This window comes from Centruroides sculpturatus, unplaced genomic scaffold (genome assembly GCF_000671375.1).
Source record: "Centruroides sculpturatus isolate CEXI.00-Female unplaced genomic scaffold, Cexi_2.0 scaffold1526, whole genome shotgun sequence".
In the NCBI taxonomy this organism is placed as follows: domain Eukaryota; kingdom Metazoa; phylum Arthropoda; class Arachnida; order Scorpiones; family Buthidae; genus Centruroides; species Centruroides sculpturatus.
The window spans coordinates 65,140-92,752 of NW_019392610.1; the positions used below are offsets into that span (position 1 = coordinate 65,140).

Genomic DNA, 27,613 nt, shown 5'->3' on the forward strand with positions numbered 1-27,613 from the left:
GAAAAAATATATTAACCTATCCCATCCTGAAATTTTTCTCCGTTGCGTGTCGCTTTGCGTTGAATTTTCGTCGATGTTAAGCCTAACGTAAACTTTTTTAAATAATAATCGCGGCTATTGTATCGTTAAAAATTATTTCTTTACTTTGTACAAACAAAATAAATATATTGAAAAATATAAAAACAATAAAAAATTATACTTCAGAAGTTAATTTAGTATCAAAACGTAAAATATTTGAGTAGCCCAAGACATAGCCAAAGATTGCAGCGCCACAGCACTAGCGAAAATTAAATTTGCCGACTGGAATTATTTCGGATAACAGACTTTCGGATAAACGATGCTCTACTGTATTTGATATTTTTATTCCGCTCTCCCATTTTATATTACTCAATGATTTCAATGTTAAACCAGTGATATTATGATTTAGTATGTCCCATCTTTAAGGGGATGTAGAAAAAAAAACGTGTATAATTCTTGTGTAATGTTAAAAAGTTAACCGTTACTTTGACAGCGTCATTTACAACCAAATTTAATAAATGATAGAAATGCACGAGGTACAGAATAAGCTCTAGAATTTATTTTCCTTAAATTTACGATTTATGTATCCGTTGTCATAAAAATTTGTCTCTCCACTGTCAAATATTTCTAGTCTTGTCCAAGACTAGAAATATTCGAGTACAAAGTAATTGGTTTCGACTTATTTCTACTTAAGAAGTAGTTAAATAATTAAGCGATTAGGGAAGGAGGGACACAAATAAAACCCCGCTGAAAAAGCCGGAATTTTACTTAAACAAAAGCTTAACCGAGTACAGTGTGGACTGATTTCTTCGTAATATCAGATGTAATAAAGAAAGAAATTTTTCCAGTTCAATAAGAGTGACCGGAAAGTTGTAAATTTTGGAAATTTCCGTGGACACCTGGTCTTAAAACGAATTAGTTAGAAAACAAATGACTTTTAAGTTTAACAAATTTAGATTTTTACAACTATGGTGAGAAACGTTTAAAATTTACAACAACCCTGTCGCGTCCTTTGAGATATACTAGTGATGAGACAAAAGCGACATTAACCGGTATCGGCACCCTCGGGATTTGGCAAGCATGCACCGCACCGCACACATACCAAGACAGTCTCTGATTCCATCCACGAGCCACTGGTAGGGAGCAATTTTAACTAGGTGGATTGTTTTAATATTTAAAAAGTAAAAACTATTTTATGTTATTTTTATGTACGTTTCTTCACAAAACTATATTTATAATTTTCTTTAAAAGTATATTCATACAATTGAATATTTTGTACCAGATATGTATAATTGTATATCATCACACATTTTATTTTAACAAGTAAGTTTTTATAATTTTATTTTTAATTTTAGCCCTTATATTATGGCTAGTAATTTAGAATAATATTGTGATATTGAAAATTTATTTAAAAAAGTTTTGGCTTGAGACCGTATAATGAAAAAAATATATATATATTATTAAAAGAGAAAGACCGATGCCTAAATTAAATATAAATACGTCAACATAAAAATTTGTTCGACATTTCACGATAAAATTTATGAATATATAAAATGGCTTTGTGGATGCATAAAAATGCAAAACTTGTTTTGTTGGCCTTGCCTACTATTTTCAAATAAAATTAGTACAGTATGTGGAATGAGATTGGCTTTGACGATTTAAATAATTTGAGTAAAGTTGACAAAAGACACGAAAATCGTAAATCTCCATCGATTCTTTCGTAAAATTGAAGCAATTTGGAAATCAAAATAGAATAGAATTTAACATTAGTACACAATATAAAATAAATATTGAAAATTATAACAAGATAGTTACGGCTAATAGACATATTAAAANCATCGATTCTTTCGTAAAATTGAAGCAATTTGGAAATCAAAATAGAATAGAATTTAACATTAGTACACAATATAAAATAAATATTGAAAATTATAACAAGATAGTTACGGCTAATAGACATTTTAATTAGTAGATGTTATCGAAACGAGAATTGGCATTTAGAGGGCGTATAGAATCTATTAAATCTAATATAAGAGAGTTAATTATATTGAACTTGCTTATTTATTAAGTGCGTTAGATAATCTATTAATTAAAAATACATTTAGAGAAGTCTACGGTTTTTACTGGCTTATCGAACAAACGAATACGAATGGACCCTAGACCATCATTGACGTGCAATTAACTGATCTCCCCTGGAAGTCGGCTTCTTACAGAAACACAGCTTCCCTATCATCAAATGTCACGGTTCGCCACTGCATTTTATGATTATGCACAAAAAAGATTAACTCATGCCTAGCTTATATTTTTAGATCAGTTAAACCTATATATATCGTCTACTACCTACAGGCAGTGCACTAGGATGATAAAGTCATCATCCCAGTACGTTAAAAATAATCGATATGATTTTAAAAAGCGTTAGAGTAAATTTAATTAAAAAATAATAGAGCATGGAATATTGTATGGAGATTGTAAAAGTAACAAATAATTTTATACAATATGAAAATGTATATCATTAATTCCTACAAGTATTCATCATTATGTTTGCTGATAAATTTAGTATTTGATAAAAGCGGATATAATTTATTTCATAACGAATACAGTGGTACCTCGTATTTCGATCGATTCAGAGTTCGAACGCTAAATTTGTGTGTCAATTCGAAGTTTGAACGATATTTCTACTTTATAACTGTGCGCGCAGTAAAAAAATGCGCTTACTGCGTAAACTCCATCTGTTGTGCATACATGGTACACGTGAGGCGGATTTGGTGGCCATGTTTGAGATGCCGAAGTCAACAGTGTGCGACCAGTAAATGCAATTTTCATTTTATTATAATTACTGTATTTATCGTTTTCGTTTTAATTTATTATCTAGGGCATTTAATTGTGTTATTTTTACCATAAATTACGTGTATTTGCGTTTAAGTTTATCGAAATGGGTATTTTTTAGGGTGGGAACGGATTAATTCAGTTTCTCTTATTTCTAATGGGAAAAATTTTATTCGGAGTTCGAACGGCCTCGTGAAAGAAATTACATTCAAAATACGTGGCACTACTGTAATATAATAATGTCAAAAATACTAGAAAATACGTTTAAAAAATGGGGTATAAGATGTTTTTAGTTATTTGTTAGTTTCATTTTTGTATTTATATAAGTGCTAAGTATTTTTTAATATTACATGAACGATTTGGCTTTGTTTTGTCTGTTTTATGTACAGTACAGTACATAGTTATAAAAATAAAACGGAATATGTAATTATTTGGAACTATGTATATTAATTGTGCAAATATAAAATCACAAATTAAAAATAGATATTTTTAATTTCGAAATTAAAAATATAACTTTGAGACGAAATTAAAAATAGATATTTTTAATTTCGTCTCAAAGTTCTCGAACCGAATTTGCGTTTACCCCGATACGTTCAAAAACAAATGTAATCGTTCCTCTTTTTCAACCCCCAAAGAAGGATTATGTGGGATCCTAACATCTGACAACAAAGTAAAAAAAATTAACCGTAAACGATCATTTAATTCAGTGGTTCCCAACCTTTTTTCATTAGCGTACCCCCGTGACATGTCATATCTCTAGATTGTACCCCTCATTTAAGAAATTTAGTGAGTACCCGTATTGTTAATTTTACATATTGTAACTTTAAATTAAAGAAAAAAAAGTAAATGAAAAAATGTATAATAAAGTTGTGATTGTTGCAAGGAACATGTTTTACCTAATAATTTTTTAATACTATTAGTTTGTGATACATAATATATTATTTTTTCTGCCATAATAACTAACTTTTTTCTGTACCCCTAAACAACCTATCGCGTACCCCTAGGGGTACGAGTACCACAGGTTGGGAATCGCTGATTTAATTGATAAATCTGCTAGTGACGGTGCTGTGAGCTTTTTTAGTTTTTAAACTCTTTCCCATGGGCACTAAGAGGGCTTTTTCTATATCCATTGAGTCTTCGACTGGTCTACAATGGGGACGGGACAGACTGCCCACGAGAAATTATCCGGGAATTCTCGCTCCAATTCAATTTCGGATTCCCCGGAGCGATAGGATGACTCCTCGATCGTCTCGGCCGTCGGCGCTATGAGGTTACTTTACAAATTTAATCCTGCTACGGTTTTATCACTGTGCTCTTCATCAGTAATAAACGTGATAATATTATTTTCAAATAAATAACGCCACATTTTTACACCGAAAGACGATTATAAAAATAAATAATAAAATACATTCGAAAAAAAGTTGCCATTAGGTGGCGTAAACCAAACCGCATCTCGTTCGGCCAATGGAGTATAGGATGTAGTGACGTCAACGACAGGTAGCGCGCGATTTGGAGGAGCTTCGGTCGCCATTTTAATGCCCGTCGTCTGTTAAATCACTTTTGTTTTGTTTGTTTATATTACAGTCAAATGATACATCGATTATACCCGTATTCATTCGGTAAGTACTATTTCCTTTACGTTAAACGCCATTTTTCCCATTACCTCGTGCTATATACTGTAAACGTCACTTCCACTCTGAAGAAAATTAAATCAAAATATGAACGATACTTAGGAATTAAATATTGTGCATTAAATATTGGTAAAGAATGCTAGGAAACTTTATCTGGCTTCTGTAAACAAGTTAAGGCTAAATAACGTGTGATTCTTTGTTTGGTTGTGATAACATGGCCCGTCAACAAGCAAAATGAATCTGTGCCCCATCGTTTGTTCTGTCGGCTGTTTTCGCTTTTTATGCACTAGGTTTATTTTACAATGATGATGATGGCGAAGCGAATAAAGATGATTGTGATGACGTTTCGTGTGTTTAATATATCTATCGTTGTCGTCTCTACTCGGAATTATGAATAATTATATCTTCATAATCGTTAATTTCTTTAACATCTTCACAATATAATTATCATCGTCCTTATTACATTTCCTTTTAGTGTCCTGTCGTCTTTAGCATGTGTGTATCATCATCATTTTTTTCTATCACAGTCATTATTAATTTTCTTAACATCTTTCATAATCTAATCATCATCCCTTACTACCTTACTATAATCCCCTTCAGTTTCCTGTCGTTTTCAGCATGTGTCTAGCGTCGTCGTCGTCGTCATTTTTGGTACCTCATTTTTTTTTTACAATCATTTTAATTCCTTTACAGTATAATCATCATCATTGTCATTTTTTCACAATCATTTTAATTTCCTTAACATCTTCACAGTATGATCTTCATCGTCCTTTATTTCAATCCCTTTCAGTTTCTTTGTTGTTGTCTTTAGCATACATATATCATCATCATTTTCTTATTACAGAAATTGAAAGTATGAGAGATAATCATTGGTGCACAAGAATAGTGACAACTCAAAAATTTCCAATTTCAAGTTTACTGTAGAAATGTATAACAAACTCCCCATATTTTTATGTGTAAGAACAAACACTAATATTTATTTCCAAAAAAGATTTGAAAATTTTAAAAATCCAAGATCATGACAAAGCCTTTCACGGAACAAGAAACTTTTAAATGGCTATTCTGGAAGATCTATTTTTTTGAGTTGTGTCACTGTTCTTATGCACCAACGAAATGTAGTTTCTGAAAGTTAATTATTATAATCTTTTAATTTCTGTTCAAAAGTTAACTTTAACTTCTGTCTTCTATTGAATTCTATGCCTCCTAATTAAATAATACTATTTTCTTTAAATGAAGGTGACAGACATATCTTAAAATGTTTTAACATTTCCCTTTGTTGTGATCTTTTAAAATTATCGCTTTTAATTTGGTGTGAGTCAAGTAATGATTGTAGGACAAGAATGATGTAAACTACGAAAAGCTTCTTTGGCTTTGACAGTCAAAACTGAGATGAAATTAGAATAAATATGTCTAAAAATTATTTTTGAGTGATAAATTTAATCCAAGAATAAAACTTAAGTTTAATTGAAGATAAATTATGCAGTACAAATCATATTTTCTAAGATTAGATGATACCAAAGAAATCTGTTTAGTCGGAATTTTTATTGTTATTCCTTCCTATCTGCATCGTGGATGACATTTGTTTACTTTAATCAGTTTTTCGTTACACTAATTTAGGTGCAATAAATGTTCTTATAATGTAAACAAATTAAAAGGTTTTCCATAAATTTTCTTTTTTAAAAAGCTTTCACTTTGTTGTTTCAATGACGAAGTAACATATAAATGTGTAGTCATCAAAACTACAAAGCTATTTTTAAAATGAAAAGCAAAATATGAATTTAGCTGATTTGTCCAGTTTATCTAGAATTTGCTGCATTCATTGATTAAAAGGAAGTGAGAGTGGCATGAGAATATTAAAATAAAAATAATTTATCTTGGATTATGTTTAGGTCAGACCTTTGGCTGCTTAGTGAATGATTTGAAGTTGACTTGGTAATCCCATTTTCTGATAAATCATATTACACTGTTATTAATTAAGGGATTGATCTACTATATTCTTTTTTTATGGGATGCAGATGAAATTTCTCTGAAAATGTTTGCTTAGAATTGTATTATTTTAATGATTTTCAACAAGAATTACTAATTTTAGCCATAGCCAAATTTTATAATAAGCTGTACAAGAATTCCCTATATTCAATAAAGCATGTAGAAGTATTAAGCATTGGTTCATCAAACAGAAATAAAATTCATTGATAACATTGCCAACAAAATCAAAATGATGTGTATTATTTTCCTGGTTAAATTACCCACTTCCTGTATGATTATAATGTAAAACATTTGAGTGGTTACAGCGCTACATCAATAATGGAATTTGAGCTTTCAAAACAGCTTCAAGTTCTATAAACTTAAAACTTTTAAAACAAGTTTTCCAATAATTACAAAATTGTTATCAAAATTCAAATTCAAGAATTGTATAAATGCAAGTGATAATCAGAAAAATAAAAATGTTCAAAATTTGCCAAATGATTTACCTGATGATAATACCACAATAGATGAAGAAAGATTTTGTGTAGTTCCAGATATTATAATAAGTACAGAAAAATCATTGAATACATCACACAACCAGCAAAATAAAGAGAAATTTAGTGCTCTTCTAAGACAGCATAGGAAGAAACAACACTTTCAGTTTATTGAAGAAATAGAAAATGATGAAGTTATTTCAAACATTTCAACAAATCTTCCTGGTACCTGTAATCCTGAAGAAGTTACTCCAGTTAATCCTGTAAAGGTATTGTAATTTAATTATTTGAAATATCTCTTTACAAAGGTTTGAATAAAAATTAATTCATTTATGAAACCTACATTTAATTCAAATAAAATTCAATTATTTTTCCAACAGAATTTTATTTGAATGAATATGTGAAAATTTTAAAGTAAATTTCAAAAATATAATTAATTCACAGTTGCCATGCAAAGATAACAAACACTCAAATAACCTTGAAAAACCAGCAAAAATGTTTATAACTAAAACGTTTTTAGATGTTTTTAACAATCTTTTTCATGTAGAATATGTAATGGAATGCCACAACAGTGATTTGGATGATAATATTCCAGAATACAAATTCAAATTTAATCATCTTCACAGTAACATATTGTAATAAGTTTGAAACAAATGTATAAGTTTGAAAATANTAGAAAAATATATATTTCTTTTAATTTTAAAATATATTAGTTTTTGATTTTTAGCCACTAGCGGAAAAGGGTTTTAGATTGTTTCATGGATCTCCATTAGTCTATTAAACTCAATTAGCTTCTTTAAAATTTGATGAAAGAGTAAGTGGAAATTGAAGAAAGGAAACAAAACTTAAAATCATTAATTTATTCAGATTTAAGATTGAGAATGGATTTAGAATAAAATTAGAGGGCCAGTAACTTGCCTATTGTAAAGCATCGAAGAATTTATTGTGCCTTAGTTAACAAATTAATAAACTAAAATAATCATCATTGTGGAATTGAATTTTGTCATAAGAATATGTAGCATTTTATTTCTAATTGATTTTGCTGCTTTTGTTGTTTTCAAAGGAGGAAAAACAGCAATTATTACTATCACTTATGCAATAGCAAGTTATATTTGGAGTTGATTCTATATTTCTTTGACTAATTCATATATATATATATATATTTATTTTCCTGATTGTCCTGAACTTGTTTTATCTTTTTAGGATATTTTATATTTATATCTTGAGATATTCTTAGATAAAGTAGGAATTTATTATTCTGGCCTCATTTGGATTCATTTGCCATTTACTAAGCAAATGAATACTATTCGGGTTTGAAAACAGAGTAATTCAGGATGCCAAATCTGCAGTTTTTTACTTCACAACCTGTAAAAATAAAAGCAAACGAAAAAAAATTTTGACCAATCACTACTATTGGATATTTTTATTTCACTAGATGATAAGCCATTTGGTAAAGCATTTTGTATATCATTGTCTATAAAACAATTGATAGTGATGCTGCATTTCTATCTCTAGTTTACGTTCTAGAACCTATTGTGTGTATAATATTAAAGGTTATATTTTATATCGGTTTATATAACACAAAACATCCCAACTTAAGTGACAAAATAATCCAAGTCCTCTCTTATACATTGTACTAGATAATTCTAACAGTATATAAACCACGTTTTCTGGAAATAAAATAAAAGTTTTATAACCACAAATTTCGAGTATGTCGTGAATGCTTGTAACCTTGTCTCGCATTATTTATACAGTAAAGATTTTACGATTTATCGTCTCGTAAAACGTCACGATGTAATAAAAACCGATGCTAGGAGTTCTTTTCAAGGAGCCACGCGACCATTCTAGTCTCGAAAAGTTCGAGTCGAGTGCGAGATACGAGAACTTTTCTCTCTGGAAAACGGAAGCTTATGCCACTTTAGGACGAGTGTTGTATCTTAACAGCTGAAAGATTCTACCCCCCTCTTTTCAGAGTTTCCACTTCCGTTTTCCGAGATTCCATCTGCCTGGAGTTCTTTTGTTTAACCGGATGTTCAACTCGATGTACGCATAATGCGAGTAGAATATATGTTTCCATTAATGCAACTATTCTTTATATAATGGTTTCTTTTCCCCGACGTTAAAAAAATATGAGATTGTTTCCATCACGCAGGCTGGAAGCACGTGTTCAATCAGGCCTTGTACTACAGGCCCTTGTTCGTAAGTAAAATTACGATCGCGTTTTGTTTTTCTTTGTTTCTTCGCTTTTGTTATAAATGAAACTATCCGTTCTTTCTTTGTTTTATTACCAGAGTTTCTTGGAAATTTTATTAATTAAAATTGATTTTATCTACTCAAGTAGTTGCGATTATTTCATTTATAAACCCACAGAAGAGGGCGACGGAAATATAAATAAATATATATCTGTCATTCCTCTTCTGCGGGTTTATTTTTAGTTTTTATAGTTTCTTTCGTAGTACCCCACCATGAATGAGTGGAAGACTCGACTATGAATGAAACTGGTAGTCTACCATTGTGTCGCTTCAGGGCTTTGCCGATAACTTACTTTCCTTAGCAATTTCGACTTTTTAAAATCAGTTTTATTATTAAATTCGATCGGAATTTTATCCGATTCGTTAATGTGCGCCTGCAGATTAATATTCTTCTGCTATTTTCGTTTGTCGATTTTACTAATATAGTAGTAATATTTCTACCCGCGATGCTCCACCGGCTTCATTCGCATCTTTAGTAGCTTATTTCATTCGTATATTTCCTATCGATTCGGTCGGAGGGGAAATTTTCTGTGTCTTCCAGTTTTAATTTTTTCTACGTCAGATTAATCATTCCCGTTTATTTTCTGTCATAGACTGTGCCATTTTTACTTTGTCGTTGTCGCGGGTTGTGGGTTACGCTATATTTTATCATTAATAAAGTAAAAATCGGGGTAGCCAGCTGCCTATCTGTCTAGCAAAGGGTGCCTCTTTAGTTGGCGCGTGTCGCTTCCATTGTCGATACATCTGGTGCCTGAGAGGGGGGATAAACATCTGTACCATTTGTGTAGGCGTCTCAGCTGGACAGCTTCTCTTCCCTCTGACCGTGCTGAGTTTTTCTTTGTTTTTCACCTGATCGAATCTATTATCTCCGACGTTTTTTAAAGGCTTCGTTTTTCGTTTCAGCTCGAATGGATCATTAACTTCTGGCGATTCCCCAGCATGGGAAGGAACAAGAAGCACATTAATAAAGGAAAGTGGACGAAGGAAGAGGTAAAAAAAAAGCACGGAATTACGGGCCGTGTTAAAGAGTGCTTGTTCGAATTTTGAGTGTTTTTTTCCTATGTCTATCAGGACGAAAAATTGAAGAAGCTGGTTAACATTCACGGTTCGGACAACTGGTCACGCGTGGCTCAGCATTTTTCGGACAGGACCAGCGTGCAGTGTCTTCAGAGATGGCAGAAAGTGATCAACCCCTGCCTCATCAAAGGACCTTGGACTAAAGACGTGAGTACGATTCTTTTTTGTTATCGGAAAATAAAAGGAAATGCGGGGAAACGGGGTCATACGTGAACTATCCAAAAAATGATTGCAGGTGTAATTAACTCTAACGAGACTTTTCTACCCGACTAAAGGTAACAGGTGGTAGGAAGCAGTCCACTGACCTGTGTCTCTTACGTATTATTCTAAAGAGGAATTGCGGTTGCGATTGTAGCTTCCCCCTCCTACGCCTTAGGGTAGTTGGAGTTAAAAAAAATATATATATATAAGGTGGATGTTTACACAGATTTATCGGTGGACACGTAACACGGTGCCGACTTTTCGCGGGATCGATCAAAGTTCCATCGTGACGTAACTCAACAGATACGGCATCTGCCAGTTAATCACTGCGTCTGGTTTCGACTACAAACGGGTTTATGAACACACGAAGGAGGTTGTTATCGGCATTGTTCGCTTTTCAAGGTCGTGTGCGATGGATTTCTAACCTGACGTAGGCGGTGTATTCTTGTACGAGGATTTTAGTCGACGCCTTGTTTTTCAAACGTGCTGTTTCTTTTATTTTTATTCCTTAAACGAACATTAATTGTTTCGTAACTCGTTAACGGCTGCGACGTTTATATATAGAAAATTATGAAATAATATAAAGTTAAACTTCGTTGATTTTTCTTCTGCTTAACGAATTTTTATCGCTTCGATAAGATTATTTTAAGGCAAAAAAATTAATGATTTTTCGAAAATATACTTCAATTTGATGAAATTTTTGTATCAGAAGATCAATGTAGACCCCTATTTTTCGTATTTTTCTCAGTAGATGGAGTTATGATATAATCTGGATGTCTTTGGGTTAAATAAAACACCATAAAAAACTTAATTTATTCCACACAATTCAAAAATTAGTCATTTGTCTTTCGAGTTTGGCTGTTGATCGCATGTATAATTTGCCTGCTGTTGCGGTGGCTGCAATAATTTGGATCATTTAAGAAAATATTTGTTGTGTGTAAAAATTTTATGTTTATGTAAGTATGGATGGTAGGATCAAATGTTCTGGTTGATTAAAGACATTAGTCCTTGTAACTTTTTTATTGGTTAATACTTTTATGAATCTTCCTGGGTGTTCAGAATCTCCAGTGGTTATACTAGAATTTATGAAAGATTTGCTAGTTTTATTTGTTGTCGTCTGTGTTTATGTATCACAAATTTACCGACTCTGCAGAGAATCAAAGCAAATTATGGAAATTCTATATAAAATATGGGAGTTGACATTGACAGGTTAAACGTTTTTTGAACTTCCTCACCCCATGGGACCCTCTGTGCCGGAGGTGACCGAGTGTGCTCAGCAAACTCACAAAAATATTTTGCATGAGCAAGTAGTATATATCAAGTTTATAAAAGGAATTTACATGGCCATAATGTAAAATTATAAAGAATGCCAAGGGAAACTATTAAGGTGTGGTAAACGTGAGGAAGAGGTGCACGCAACTCAGAAGCTTTACAGAAGGTTTGGCTGCTGCAGCTCTAAGCATTTGAATTGAATGGGGACAATGGAAATATTTGTTTGATTGTTCCAAGCCAGTTTTTTATTCGGATTTTGTTTAAACACTCAAGCAAATGTTTCCTTTGTTCTTGTTCAATTCAAACAGGTAGACGATCTGATAATATGATGGAATCCCCAAAAATATTTTATTCATTCATAAATGTCAACTCCTCTACTTCATATAGCATTTCTGTAATTTTCTTTTATTTAATACTATATACTATATTTTATTTAATACTATATATTTACTTTTATTTAATACTAAGTATGCAAACAACACAATTAAAGTTACATATAAATTAAGATTACAATTATTTAAAGTTGTAGATAAACTTTATTACATGAAAGTCAAGTTTGTTCTAATTTCAATATTTAACCTCTGACAGAATATTATATGGTGTAACAATAATAAAAACTGATAAAGCAGTTGCAAAATTATTACTATAATTTTATATTATATAATTTTACAATTATATTACTATAATTGTAAAATTGTATAATACTGCCAAACTTTGCTTGAAGATGTCATAATTTTACAATGGGAATTGAAAGATGCATCACTCGAAGTCATTTTGTTCAAAACTTATATATGTTAAATATTCATTTCATGGTAGCTGAGTAAGCCCTACAGAAATTATAAATGTTTTAGGCATTTAAGGGAATCGTTTTCATTTTATCAAGAAATATTTTAATTTGCATAACAGTTCTTTCAGTACATTAAAACTTTTTTCTTTTCAAACCTGCACTTGAAAGGTTTAAATTTTGTTATATTAAATGAATTAAAAAACTTTCTGATTTAAATATAAAGTAATTAAGTTTAATTGAAATTTTAAGTATTTGAAAATTTTTTTCCATTCCAGTTGCCTTGAATCTGTTCTTGAATCTCTCAAAAATGATTTATATTTATTTCTCCATTATTACAGACAATTGAGTTTAAATATTCAATAAACTGTTATTAGTTTTAATTAACTGTTAGATTTTAATTGTGGGGAAGTGTGATCTTAGTTTTGGAGTGTTTAATTAATGATTCATTCATTCAGTTTGTCATTTATTAATTAGATTGAAAATTACAGATACTAATTTACTTCCTAATGAAATAAATATTTTAAATTTAATTATGTGATATTAACAATTTTAAATGTAGTTTAGAAGAGGACAGAATGTTCTCTGTAATTATAAATCTAAATTAGATGAGTACAGGGAGAGTGGAAAATAACTAGGCATTGAGAAATTTGCTATAATTTCTATATTTTTAATTCAAAACTGAAAATTATTTGATATATACCTTATTAAATGGAAATATGGATGCATCCCTTAAAATTTAATGTAGACACTGGCTTCATATACCCACTGCACTTTTTTCTTGGATGGTGACATGGACGGAAGTCCATTCGCAAGTGAACCTGTGGTCATTACCTTCAAATGACAATTTTTGATTGTTTCTAGACTGATTATGGCACAACATCCCTTCACTTTATACCATCGTCTTTGCACGGCTTGTAGTATGCAGTAATTCGTTCTCGTTTCCAAACAGACAGACAGTCGGCCATCTTTTTTCCACTGCATGTATGGCTTCTATCAGTCACTGTCTACATTTTCAATGTGGTAATTACAAAATTCCGTTGACTGACATACATGCATGCACAAATTTTATTCCGAAGGCATTATTATTACAGAAATTATAGTGATTTCTCAATGCCTAGTTACTTCCATCTACCCTGCAGATTTAATGCTATTATAAATTGTTAGCATTGAAACTGCAGTTTTTAAATTATAACTATAAATTATGTTTTACTAGACTATGTAGAAATGGCGCAAAATAATATAAAAGATTCGTTTTTTCTACAGAGAACTGCATTTTTATTATGAGATATATTAAAATATTGTTCCAACTGTTTTAATTATGTCTATTTCCTGTCTAGGAAAGAAAGCATTCATAGAAATGACTAATTTACAGGAAAAAGTATTAATTAACGAAAGACGTATAAATTGTAATGATGCTAATTTATGTTGGCAAGAGATAAACCTTAAATCTGTTTCTGGTTTTTTTTTTTGAAAAAAATGTGAAAAATAAACCAGTTTATCTTATCCAATTTTTTTGAGCATCTTTGAAATTAGATTGCTTTTTTGTTTTTTAATTTTCAGAAATAACCTTTTTAGCTTTATTTTATTTTTAGCTTTTCATGTAGCTTTTATTTTTATTTAGTTTTTTATTTTTATTTTTAGCTTTTTAGCTTTATTTTAAACCTTTATTTTAGCTTTTTTAAAAATTCCATTTTCAACAAATCCATATACATTTTGCCCTTTCTAACAGGCCTCATCAGTGGATACATTTATTTGCCAACTGTTGTTCCTTTTATACTGGACTACATTGTCCCAGCATGCATCTACAATCATACCCATATTTAAATTACAGTAGAACCCCTCTAGTCCGCCCTCGGCTAGTCCGTCACTCCGGTTAATCTGACCATGGTCGGAGTCGAGAAACTTGTCCCGACTCGTCAGTGACTCACCGTCCGTGGCATTTTTCTGTGTTCGTTACAGTATATGTTTTACATTGTATGTACATGTACAGTTTTGTGTGTGTTTTCAACATGTCAGGAGTGAAACGTAAACATGTTACTCTTTCATTAAATGAAAAATTAGCAGTGCTACAAAGACTGGACAAAGGGGAAGATTGTTTATTTTAATTTTTTCTGATAATCCGGCCTTTTTTGCGTTCCAACCATACCCCCAGTCCCAAAAGTGACGGATTAGAGGGGTTCTACTGTAATTACATTTGCATAATTTTTAATTCAGAAATGTTCGATAATTCTTCGTTTTAACAAATTTTTAGATTTATATAATATTTTAACATCGTTTCTATTAATTTTACAATTAAAACTATTACAATGTTGGTATCATAGTGATTCTTGTCTTTTCAAACAGATTGCAGCCTCGTGTTCTTTTAACCTTTTTTTTAATTTTTGTTTTTCCTATGTAACATATCGGGCTAAGGCAGGGGTGACCAACAGTTTTTGCCCACAGGCCAAATTGGAAAGAAAACTTTCTATGGTCCGAACCAGAGGCTGCTCTAGGAAGATTTTAAGATGGTGCGAGATCTCATTGTGGTGTCATCCCATAGAGACTAAATTACAGATATATTTTTCATATTACCATGCTTTATCAACATTCTACGCTGTACTTACGAGATTTGTAATGGGGGGTTAACTCTAAACGCACAGTGAATTGTTGACCTTTTTTCTTTTTTTCTTTTTTTAGGCATCAGAATTTTTCATTGAGCTATTTGGACTTGAGTAGCTAATATTAGAAGATTGATCATGGGCCACATAAGTTCATTAGATGGGCCGTATGTTGGTCATGCCTGGGCTAGGGCATGTACATGATAATTTGTAGCTAACTCCTGTAGTCTCTAGTTGTTTTCCTAATGTACAGTAGAGCATCGATTATCCGACTCAATTGGGGACTGGGGTTGGTCGGATAATTGAAAAAATCGGATAACCGAAAAGTATGAAAAAATCCATTATTAATGTAGTATATTATTATATCCCATGTAATTAGTATATTAGTATATCGCTATTAACCTATTTCGCGTTGAATTTTCATTGATGTTAAACCTAACAAATTTTTTAAAAATAATAATCGTCGCTATTGTATCCTTAAAAATGATTTTATTGCTCACAAAACAAACAACCACTCATAATTAAAAAATTAAGCCTCGTTTAAATACCAGCCTCCCTTTCATGGTCGAGCCAGTGTAGCCAGCTAAAACACGCAAAAATTTAACAAAAATAATATTAAAGTAGTTAAGACATAGTCAAATATTGTAGCGCCACATCACTAGCGGACATTTGAATTTGCCGACTAGAACGCGGTCGGTTAATCGGGGGTCGGATAATCGATGCTCTACTGTACTTTGATCTTTGTTTATAATGTTAATTATATCCATTAGCCTGTTTTTTTCTTGTTTTGCTACTATATAAATAGAAAATTTATTAAATTCTGGTTTATATTTTTCAAAAAGATGATTTATATATGGGAAATTAATATATACAGTATTGGATCTTTGATTCTTAACATGGTCTCTATTATTTATATATTGATAATAATAATACCACTTACATACAATATTCTTTGGGTAGTTATTTAATAAATATTTTTTAAAAAGTTGCTTTGTCTCTATTTCAATATCTTCCTGGAGTGTTGTTCTATTTATTATTTTCTTTAATTCCATCAGAAATATAATTCTCTTAATTTCTATAGGACAATACAAATTATAATTAATTGTTTTTCATACAGAAATATAATTTCATTCCTTCTCTTCTTATAGTTACATCAAGTCCAAAGTGATAGATGGATACATTGATTTTACATCAAGACTCATTATGTGAATTGATTGCTTGATTTTACCCTTTAATAGTCCATTTATTAATTGGCCTGTATTCTTTGTTATATTCGGATTTGGTTATTTCCTGTAAGTAGGTTTTTGATAATTTTCTAAATTATATAATTTAGAATTTTTAAAGTCAACTAAAGGTCTACATGTATTTCCTGGTTTGTGTTTTAAGTCTTATATTTAATTTAGGTACTCTTACATTATTGAAGTCTAAGATGTTCTTTAATTGTTGATTCGAAAATTCATTCTTGTACATCTTTATTAGTTTAGTAAGTCTTCTTTTCAGAAGTTTGTATTCTTCTGTTGATACAATTTCTAATTTCTTAGATTGTAAATCTTCTGTTTTTAGTATGACCAATTGATGTGATTCATATGCTTTAACAATAGAGAGTTTATTTCTTTTAAAAAATTTAGTTAATCTTTTGGATTTGTTAATTACTTTAATCGATCTGCTATATAATCTCTATTAGATTTATTTTTACTTTTATATTTTAATAGGTATTTACTTAAAGTAGCCCTTAATTTTCCTTTTTCTTCGTTATTTCCAGGGATCTTTTGTATAGCATTTTCAATTTCATCCACTATCACAATTGATTTTTTATACATTGGAAGGTTCATATTATAACCACAAGACAGCAAATGTAAATAATTACATGGTATCTCAACATTTGTTAAATTAACTATTAATTCATTCAGCCACTCATCTTTTTCTACATTTGAAGGATAATCAAATTTTTTGGTTAATCTAATACTTTTATTTAGACTATATTGATCAATAACATTTTAAATTAGTATTACTGTTAGTTCTATTAAGTCTCTTCAATTAAGTTTTTTACGTAATAAAAATATTTTTTTACTTTTCTTCTTTATTGCTCATTTTATAATTGGCTTTTCTATTTTCCTTTTATCTCCAAACCGGATACTTATTCTTATAGATGCTGGCAAATGAAACGTGGTTGGTATTTGTTCTTCATGTAAAAAGTACTTGGAATAGTCAATATCCATTGTCAATCTGTCTATCCCCATTTTTCAATTCTTAAAATATTGTATATACATATATATGTACAAATTAAAAACAATGGGATTGGTAATAATGGGGATGTATGTACTGTGTTTTTTTAATGTGGCAGTCTTTGAAACATTGCAACTGTGCAAAAAGAGGGATAGCTGTACTCAATGTTCACAGTAAATAAAATGCTGTTTTATTGTGTCGATATCCCACACCATAAGAAATGTGGGGTCGGGATTTGGACAAAGTTGGTCAAGGAAAATCAGGGAATTCAAAACAAAAATTTGAGTAGGAACCCTTTATATATCTATATTTATATATATATATATAAAAATGGACGTGTATGTCCCTATATTTCACTTTTCTGCCAAAACTACACACCGCACATGAATGGTGTTTGTATGTGGTAGTAGCCCCAAGTCTCCATTTGTGCACCAGGGGGGTTGCGTCTCGATAGCTATAAGGGTGCGGGAGATATGGGCTTGAAAGTGGTTGAAAGTGGTTCTCTATTTCGAATTTTATGTTCAAATTTGTTCGAATTTAATTCGAACATAAAATTAGACTATTGGTTCGATTATAGAACGATTGTAAGCGTTCCAGAAACGTTGAAAATAATTTGTTTGACTGGACGTGAACAGGAGTCATTCAGAAATAGAATCGGGACCAGGTCTCTAATTAGTCTGGAAACGGGGGACCTAATTCTTGCATTCTGTGAAAACGGGTAAGATTGGCTATAATGTAATTATCTTAATCTTCACTATCGTTACTTTTTGCCCAGCGAAGCGGGTCCTTGCAGCTAGATTCTAGATTACTTAGAAAAACAGTCTTTTATATATATATAAAAAACTATACTATTACATACAAATAAAAACCCAGCGAAGCGGGTCCTTGCAGCTAGATTCTAGATTACTTAGAAAAACAGTCTTTTATATATAAAAAAAAACTATATTACATACAAATGTACGAACAAATAAAACCCAGCGAAGCGGGTCCTTGCAGCTAGTTTACATATAAATATACAGTTCAGTGTCAATAATCCAATTAAAAATTTCAAAATAACTTTTAAATTAATAAATATTTCATTGATAATTAGCATTCAAAACTAAATTCTTAGTACAGTGGGTGATCAGTTAATGAACAGTTCTGATAACGAACACTTTCATGAAAGTTTATGTTTGGACAGTGAACACATGTTCAGATAATGAACACTTCACAGAACATACTGAGAAAGAAGCAACATAAAATAGTGAATACTGATTGATCTTCCCTTGTCTCCAGGTGACAATTCAAAACATTTTGGAGCTCTGGATTTTTTTATGGTCTTTGCGAGACTGTTGGGCAGGTACTCGTTAAGTTTTGTGTCGGTTTTTATTTACAAAAGGTGAGTTTAACCGTTCCATCAGTTATTCATTAACATTTTAATACCAAATTTCAAATTTCATCTGGGCCTTGCATTTAAATAATATTTTGTGTGCTAGTTGATTTCTGTTCTTTGAATTTTTGTAAGTGCTTTTCTGAACTTATTATTTAAAAAAGAAATTGATAATATTATGGAGCATAAAAAGAGTGGAGTGTCAAGAACCATGCTCATCGTAGAAACCAAGCAAGATATAATAGCCAAGATAGAGTGGACAGAAGATGTCTGATGTTGCTTGGCAGTATGGATTGAACAGATCTACAGTAAACAGAATCTTAGCTATGAAAGATATATCAAGAAGTCTCAAGCAATTAAAGATCTTTTGAGGAAGTGGGAGGATATCAGAACAATGGACATCCAAACCAGAATGAGGTTAATAGGCTTGGAGATCTCTACAATTACAATGCTATTAATTACTTCCAAAAAATCCTGAAGGGAGAAAAGCAATTGACATTGGACACAAATGGAAAAAAACATATAATAAAAATGCAAGACTGTGTATATATGTATTTTTATTATTACATATATACAGGTATACCTCACCTTATGTCAGTAATTGGTTCCAGGAGAGGCGACTTAAGTTGAAAAATGACGGAAGTCAAATTTACTTGTCACTAGGCTAAACTACAAATAACCATTCCCAGTTCTGTATTTTATTTATAAATGCATTTTTAATAATATATGGTTAATACAAATCTATTTTAAGCTTACAAATAAATAAATTTAGTTTTTAATATAGTGCAGAAAAAAGTAATCTAAATTTATGAATACATCTACAGTACATACTTGTAAATGTACATGTTTACAATTTGGCGATGTTTACACTACATTGTGGACTTTATTTGTAAATGTGGTTTGCTCTGAGTTTTATTTACTTATCGCGTTTATTCTTTCCAATTTTAGCAATTATCCCATCAGTAGTCGTTCGCACATGTTAAATAATAATATCAAAAGAAAATTAATGACGTCGATATTGTCTAAACTTTGTTATCAACAATGACGTTACTAGTAAGAAGAAACCTATGTAAACAGTGGCACCGTTTGAATATCTGCTAACCAACATTCCAACCGACCTCACTGTACCTGAAGAAGGTGATTCAAAACAGCTGTAAACATTTGTACTTAGTGATTAAACTGCTAGAATGGTTTTTAAACTGCTGAAACAAAGTATGAAAGGTTTTGTATTAGTTGCTCTAAGACATTATAAAATAATATGATTTTGTAAGGTTAAATAACAAATACAGTTATGAAAATTATTTCATAATAATAGAAAAAACTAATTTATGTTAAATTTACCATTTTTTACATGCAATTTGTTTATTTACATCGCGGACGTAGATGGCTGTGGATTGTCAGCATAAACAGTTGATTCTGAGTATTTTAATATGATTTTATATACTTTTATTCTTATTTATTGTACAGTAACATGATTTTGTGCTTTTAACACTTTTCTAGTGATATTACGACTTCAATATTTGTTATGCACAGACGTAAAGTCGGATAAAATGACTTAAACTTGATTTTTATTTTTCTGTGTATTTTTTTAACATAATCAAGAATGACTTAACTTGAAATGACGTAAACCAAGGTATACCTGTACTTCCTTACTTCATTTATTTATATTTTTTATTCTTTGGAGTCTCCAGAATGAATTAATCAATTCCCATAAAAACCTATGGTAAATTGATAATTGGTTAACGAACAATTCGGATAGTGAACAAAGTCTTGGAACGGATTATGTTCATTAACTGATCACCCACTGTAATTGTAAATTAAAAGTTTGAAAGTTTTTAAATTGTTTGAAATGCTATTGTCATAATATTCATGGGCATCTGCAGAAATTTTTTTTAGGTTTTTTTCACAAGTTGACTATAGAATATGGTAGTGCATCAATATGAAAAGACAGACAAAGCTTCTCACAGTCGAGGGTGTAAGGTTACGTATCTCGCTCACTCTTATGATTATATTTGTGGAATTTTTTGCTTGATTCCAGGGGCAAGTGCCCCAGTTTTCCCTCTTTATGGATGATGATATTCACAATTTAATGAGAACAAAAAAGTTTTTTATACCGACCTTTGAAGATAAAAGTGATAGCAATAGACAAAAGTAGTAACATTTCATTGGATTCTCTTAGAATACGTTTAACGTAGAGAATGAATAGAAATTTATTAATAAACACAGTCAATTTATTTTGCGTTAATAACAGTTGGAATATAGTATGTTGAACTTACAGTATGGTTAACTTCAATAGAGAGAATAGAATTCATTATGCAAGTTAACAAAGAGAATATTTATAAAGGATTCTTTTTGTATAACTCTGTTTAATGATAAATATTTACATCCCAGAAATATTTGTTATAACTTTTTTATATACAGTAGACCCCTATAAAACGGGTTCATATAGTTTGGATTCCTATATGACGGTGAAAAAATTGCGACCATATTCGTATAATTTGGTAAAACATCATTGCTGACTCGTGTTGTGACGGGATTGGTCAAATCTAGACCAATAGCAGATATTGCACAAACCACTGAGTTTAAACGAGCAGTGGACCTACTAAAAACCATTTATTATTTAATGTCCATAAATATTTATATTAATTAATTAATGATGTCTCCAAAGTTCAGCAAAGTTTTCACAGAAAAATAATTTATCAGGAAACACATGAGTGCATTCGATGCACCACTCCATGACGAAAACAAGCTTAAGCAATGGCGTCGTTGAACGGTGCACACTCGGTAAGTAATCCTACAATTTTTTGTTTATAGCATAGTTTATATGGATTATTCCCAAAAAATTATACGTATTTTGGAAATGTTGAGTTGAATTAGTCTAGAATCGATTAATTTTATGGAAGAAAACCTTTCAAACAGCTGTAGTCTGTAAACTGCATACATGCCGGGCTGTGATTGGTTCATGTATTTAAGGACTCGTAGAACATCAATTTCGTAAAGAACAGAATGTATCTACTGTGTTATAGGGGGGTCAACTGTATTTAAATAATGATAAAATGTAACTAGTTTCATACAAATTAATTTACTCCACTTCAGTTTGTGTGTTTAATTAATTTCAAAGGCTTTATTTTACATTTTTAGAGAGATCTTTGTATTATATCAGGCTGTTGAAGTCTCAATAGATAGTTTTTTCCCTTATAGTTATGAATTTTAGAATCTCAAGTTTATTTTTGTACATCATTATGTTTGTATAAAGGATGTTTGGATTAGTTTTGTTTTTGTATTTCAAATTTAATGAAAAAAATATTTTACTATTTATAAAATTTCAATTTTCAACAATTAGAATATATCTAATGTTTTATTTTTAGGAAGACGAAAAAGTTATTGAACTCGTAAAAAAGTTTGGCGCAAAGAAATGGACACTCATTGCAAAGTATTNTTGTATTTCAAATTTAATGAAAAAAATATTTTACTATTTATAAAATTTCAATTTTCAACAATTAGAATATATCTAATGTTTTATTTTTAGGAAGACGAAAAAGTTATTGAACTCGTAAAAAAGTTTGGCGCAAAGAAATGGACACTCATTGCAAAGTATTTGAAAGGAAGAATTGGAAAGCAGTGTAGAGAGAGGTTTGTAAATTGTGTGTAGGATTATGTAAAAAATTAAAATATTAAAATGATAATTTTTAAAAATCATTCTTGTAGATGGCACAATCACCTAAATCCTGACATCAAGAAGACGGCCTGGACGACCGAAGAAGAAAGGATCATATGCAAAGCTCATAAAGAATTGGGAAATCAATGGGCTAAAATAGCCAAACTCTTACCTGGAAGGTAAGTTTAAAATAATATCAGGTCAGTCCATAAGTTCGTGCGCATTTTTATCTACAAAAAAAGCAATAAAAAATTTTAATTAAATCTTATTTCAATCTATAATGTATTCACTATTATTTTGTTCAATTTCTTGCCATCTTGATGGTAGCTTTTTAATCCTGTCTTTGTAAAATGATTTCGGTTTTGAATCAAAATATTCAGAAATAGCCTTTTTTACATTGTTCTCATCCTCAAAAGTTTTTCCTTTTAAAAAATTCTGCAAACTCCGAAAAAGATGATAATCAGTGGGAGCAATATCTGGTAAATATGGTGGATGAGGTAAAATTTCCCAGTTGAAGCTTTGGAGTTGAGCAGTTGACGTTGTCAGTTAGCTATTGACAGTTCATGTGGTATCCATTTTCCTAGCTTTGAAACTTTTCCGATTTGTTGTAGATGTCTATGAACAGTTCCATGGGATGAATTTAAACGTTCCACAATTTCATCAACTGTTAAAGATGGTTCTGCTTCAACTAGTGCAGAGAGAGCATCATCATCAAAGTCAACGGGTCTTCCAGTACGAGCCTTATCCTCCACACTAAAATCATTATTTCTAAATCTTTCAAACCACTTCTGCGCAGTCCTTACACTTGTTACAGTTTGATTATGAACAGTATTTAATTTTTTGGCTGCATTTGTAGCATTCTCATCACTTAAAAATAAAAAGTATAAAACATGTCTCTTATATTCATCTGTTACTTCCATTTTAATGAAAATAAACAACTGAAATGTTCCCAATTTTGAACAGTATTATATGAATGAGATCCAATTTAACACTTCAGTGTAAAAAGTATCACATTAGACTGGCATTTTTAACAGCAAAACAAGATTTTTCTCAAGGTCATAAAATATGCAGGAACTTATGGACTGACCTGATACATTATAGTATATACCTTTTTGTTGAATAATTATCCAAAAAGAGTATTTAATAAATGGTTACAAAAAATAATTAACAACAATGAAATAAATACTAAACAAAAAGAACAACAAAATTATAGAACACTACAATATGATAAAACTACATATAGCAGATTAAAACTATTTAAAAATTATAATATACAATTAATACCAGAACAGACAAATAAAAAGTTCATAAATGAAATAGAAGATATTTTAAATCAAGATAGTGTAGTGTACAAGTTAGAATGTGCATGTGAATCCCTGAAAATATACTTAGGAGAAACAAAGAAAAAATTACAAAGACTGAAAGAACAAATACAATACAGTGGTACCTCAGGATACGAAATTAATCAGTTCTGACACTCAGATTGTATCATGAAAATGTCGTAAGATGAATCATTTTTCACCATGTGATTACATGTAAAACCAAATAATTTGTTCCAACACGAAAAACACACTCAAAGCTAAGTAGTACATTAAAAAAATAATAACTATAGTAAGGAAAACACTGAAAAATGCATTTTGTAGTTGTAAATGTATAAATAACCATAATAGAATAATAATTGATTAAAAAAATGTGGTTTTATTTGCACTTTACCTTTGAGGATAGACGATGGTGAAGGTGTAAACTGGTGCGGAAGAGAGGGAGAAGGGAAATGATACTAAAACATAACTGACATAACATAATGTAACAATAACTTAAAATAACTTATAAAAGATAAAAAAAAATTAGTGTTGTTTTATATATTTATAGTTTTTTAAAATTTTTATTTACTGTTTTTGCTTTCTTTCCTTCACTTCCACCAGCACTTTCACTGGATAGAGGTCGCTTGGTAAAATATCTATCCAAAGAGGTTTGGCTTTGCCTACTTTTTAAAATGTTTCTAAAATGACTTAGGCAAATGTCATTACTCCGAGCAGCAATACGGCCAGTGTGCCTTTTTGGAATGTTTCTTTTCAATAAAATTAGTCACTTTCTGATAATACCTCAAAATTTCCTTTATCGAGCGAGATCATTCCACGACGAAGCAAACATGTGGATTGAGACGAATGAACAGAAGTGAATAAAAAATGGCGCTGTGAACTAATGTAACATCGTATGGCGTGTTTTTGTTCGTATCGTGGAGCAAAAACATGTTCGAATTTCATGTCGTATCATGAAAATTTCGTATGCTGAGGCATTTGTATCCTGAGGTACCACTGTATATTAAATACAATAATGAGAATTACACCACAGCTAAACTTCGTATTTCCCAAGAATGTGAGATTAATTAATGCAAATTGAGGAAAGATGAAAATTTTAAAAGAAAATTAAAAGACAAAATCAAAAAAGTAAAAATAAGTCTATTAACGAAAATGATCGAATGACACTGCATGAAATGTGGTTATCCGTTTTGAACACCAGGTGATGCACGACAACAAATAGATATTTACATATCAGCGAAACTAGATAAAGGATACAGATTGTGAGTTAAAATTTAATGTCAAATACAAATCAGAAAATACGAAAACACTTGGTAAGATATTAAAATAAGTAAAAACCTAAAAATAATTAAGAAGTAAAAATTAAAATTTCCTTCCTTTTTAACAAATATATTAACATATTGTTAAAATAAAATGGAAGTTAGAAATTTACATAATTGTATAAAATATACTATATATTAGTAAAAGTATTTTGATTTGTAACAGTTGGTTATAATTAACATAAGTATAAACATAAACTTGTTTATGTTTTAACAGAATTATAACCAATTGAGGAAGGGTATGTGGCCCAAAATGTACCTGTTGGTTTAATAAAATCTCAGTGAGCTTTCCAATTGAAAATGTGGTGTGATAAGTTCTTAAAATTTATAAATTTATTTTTAAATAATATATTAAATCTTTTGAACAGTTTTATGTAATTTGCTATAAAATGAGAAACTAAATAATGCTAAAAATGAAAATATATATATATANACTTGTTTATGTTTTAACAGAATTATAACCAATTGAGGAAGGGTATGTGGCCCAAAATGTACCTGTTGGTTTAATAAAATCTCAGTGAGCTTTCCAATTGAAAATGTGGTGTGATAAGTTCTTAAAATTTATAAATTTATTTTTAAATAATATATTAAATCTTTTGAACAGTTTTATGTAATTTGCTATAAAATGAGAAACTAAATAATGCTAAAAATGAAAAAAAAAAATATATATATATATATATATTTTTGTAATATTTCTTACATAATAGAACAGACAATGCCATCAAAAATCATTGGAATTCCACGCTGAAGAAGAGAGCGGAATCTGGGAAACTCGAAGAAAACTTCAAAAAGAGGACATCCGGCCGAGGCTCGTCAAAGTATTCTGTCGTAAGTTTAAAGTTTTAGTTATTTACTTTGCCAACTATTTATTCACGTATAGGGTAAATACAATAGATATTTTCTAATTTTATTTTGAGCTTATCAAATAACTGAACTTCAGTTTTCAAGAATGTTATTTAATTTTCCACATAAATTGCATTACATTAACTAAATTTGCATATTTAGTAGTAATGTGAGTTTTTGAATGTGATCTCTATGCAATCTTATCATTGTATTTTACTTCACTGATTTCTCATATTTTGTATTACTATTTACGTCAGTTTTAATCTTGTGTAAAGTGATGTGCTACAAACTTAGACTGTGATCATGTGCAATAGAGACATTTGCATACAATTTTTCATTATAATTGCACAATTGTATAAGGAGGGAATTTTCTGCCCAGAAATCAATTTTGGGTTCAATGTCATTAAAAATGATGTCGTGGAGGTCTTACATGATTGCTGCAAGAGGTAGTTGCTAGGTCATGGATGTTTGTTAACTGTGTACAACGTACTGATGTGGCAGTCTTTGGGTCACTATGACCTTGAACATTTGTCTTCGTAACAGCCTGGGGTGCTATGACCTTCAACAATTTAAATGTTTTAAGACTTTATTTTGTGCCTAGAAAACTTATTTTCCAGTCCTTCCGAGAAACACCTTGGCCCTCTTGTTATTTATTTCCAGCCGAACATGTTTAGCATTGGCCCACATTATTGCAATGTTCGAAGAGTTCCTACGGGAACGAAGACATTATTTGTTATTTACTTTGTAGAAGAATGTTGAAATTTGCATGTGCAGAGAAGATGTATTACAGGATTTTTCAGAAACATCAAATTTGATGAATGGGAATTACATGCACTGTAATTACGCATGAAAAATTAAAAGATTGTTTTTACAGGCTCATGTGCATAAGGTTGCAAAGTTTTCATGTATTCTAGTAATTAATCCAAAGATTGACTCACAAAGTTAGATACATAAGCTGAATATCTCACAAATTTTACGTATGTTAACACAAAATGATTTGATTCTAAGAAAAAAACCAAATATCTGTTATTGTTTAAAACCCAATTATCAAATTTAATATTTAACAATATGTCTTGCTCTCAATATATTTTTTAATTTATAAAGAAATATTACAAAGTTTTGTAATGCAGTTTTCAATTCGAAATATTTTAACAAACTGAATATATATATGACACAAGAAACAAATTGTTACATATAAAAATTAGTGTTATACACATACATAGTTATGTTATTAATACACTTAAATGTGGAAATTTCAATATAAAATGATTAAAATCAGTGACATTAATGCATCCATTACTATACTGATATTTTTTAAAATGTCATTTGTTCTTAGAATAAATGTAACTAGATGGCCAAGCAGTTAGGGTGGCAGCCTACCACTCTGGGGGACTCGGAATTGAATCTGGATGGGTAGAAAAATCCCAGAAAACTTCTCTAGGATGATTTGTTCGAATACATTGGGCCCCGTTGTGGATCTGGACAAACCTATATGGGCTTGATTAATATTACATGTCTTCCAACACTTTACAAATTATTGACATCCTGTATCACAAACAAAATATACAAACACGTAGAAGAACATGACATTCTTACAGAACAACAAAAAGGTTGCCGTAGAAATCACAGGGGATGCAAAGAACAGTTACTCATAGATTCAGTCATTCTACGGCAAGCACACAAACAACACAGAAACATACACATGGCATATATAGACTACAGAAAAGCATTCGACAGTGTTCCACACAGTTGGCTGCTACAT

At 30.5% G+C, this 27,613-nt stretch overlaps 1 protein-coding gene across 3 annotated transcripts in view; it reads left to right on the forward strand.

Moving 5' to 3' along the window:
- Positions 1 to 4,306: 4,306 nt before the first annotated feature.
- LOC111617677 (myb-related protein A-like) overlaps positions 4,307 to 27,613 on the forward strand; it is a 47,488-nt gene continuing 24,181 nt past the window's right edge. For 2 of the 3 annotated variants that reach the window (XM_023358959.1, XM_023358960.1), the window contains exons 1-6: positions 4,307 to 4,460; positions 10,087 to 10,173; positions 10,255 to 10,407; positions 22,242 to 22,345; positions 22,421 to 22,549; positions 25,716 to 25,836. In XM_023358959.1, coding sequence (XP_023214727.1) covers positions 10,123 to 10,173; positions 10,255 to 10,407; positions 22,242 to 22,345; positions 22,421 to 22,549; positions 25,716 to 25,836 — 558 coding nt within the window. In that variant the 5' untranslated portion in view covers positions 4,307 to 4,460; positions 10,087 to 10,122. Of the gene's footprint in view, positions 4,461 to 10,086; positions 10,174 to 10,254; positions 10,408 to 19,536; positions 21,497 to 22,241; positions 22,346 to 22,420; positions 22,550 to 25,715; positions 25,837 to 27,613 lie in introns of those variants that run through there. The other variant, XM_023358961.1, reaches the window with a different exon arrangement.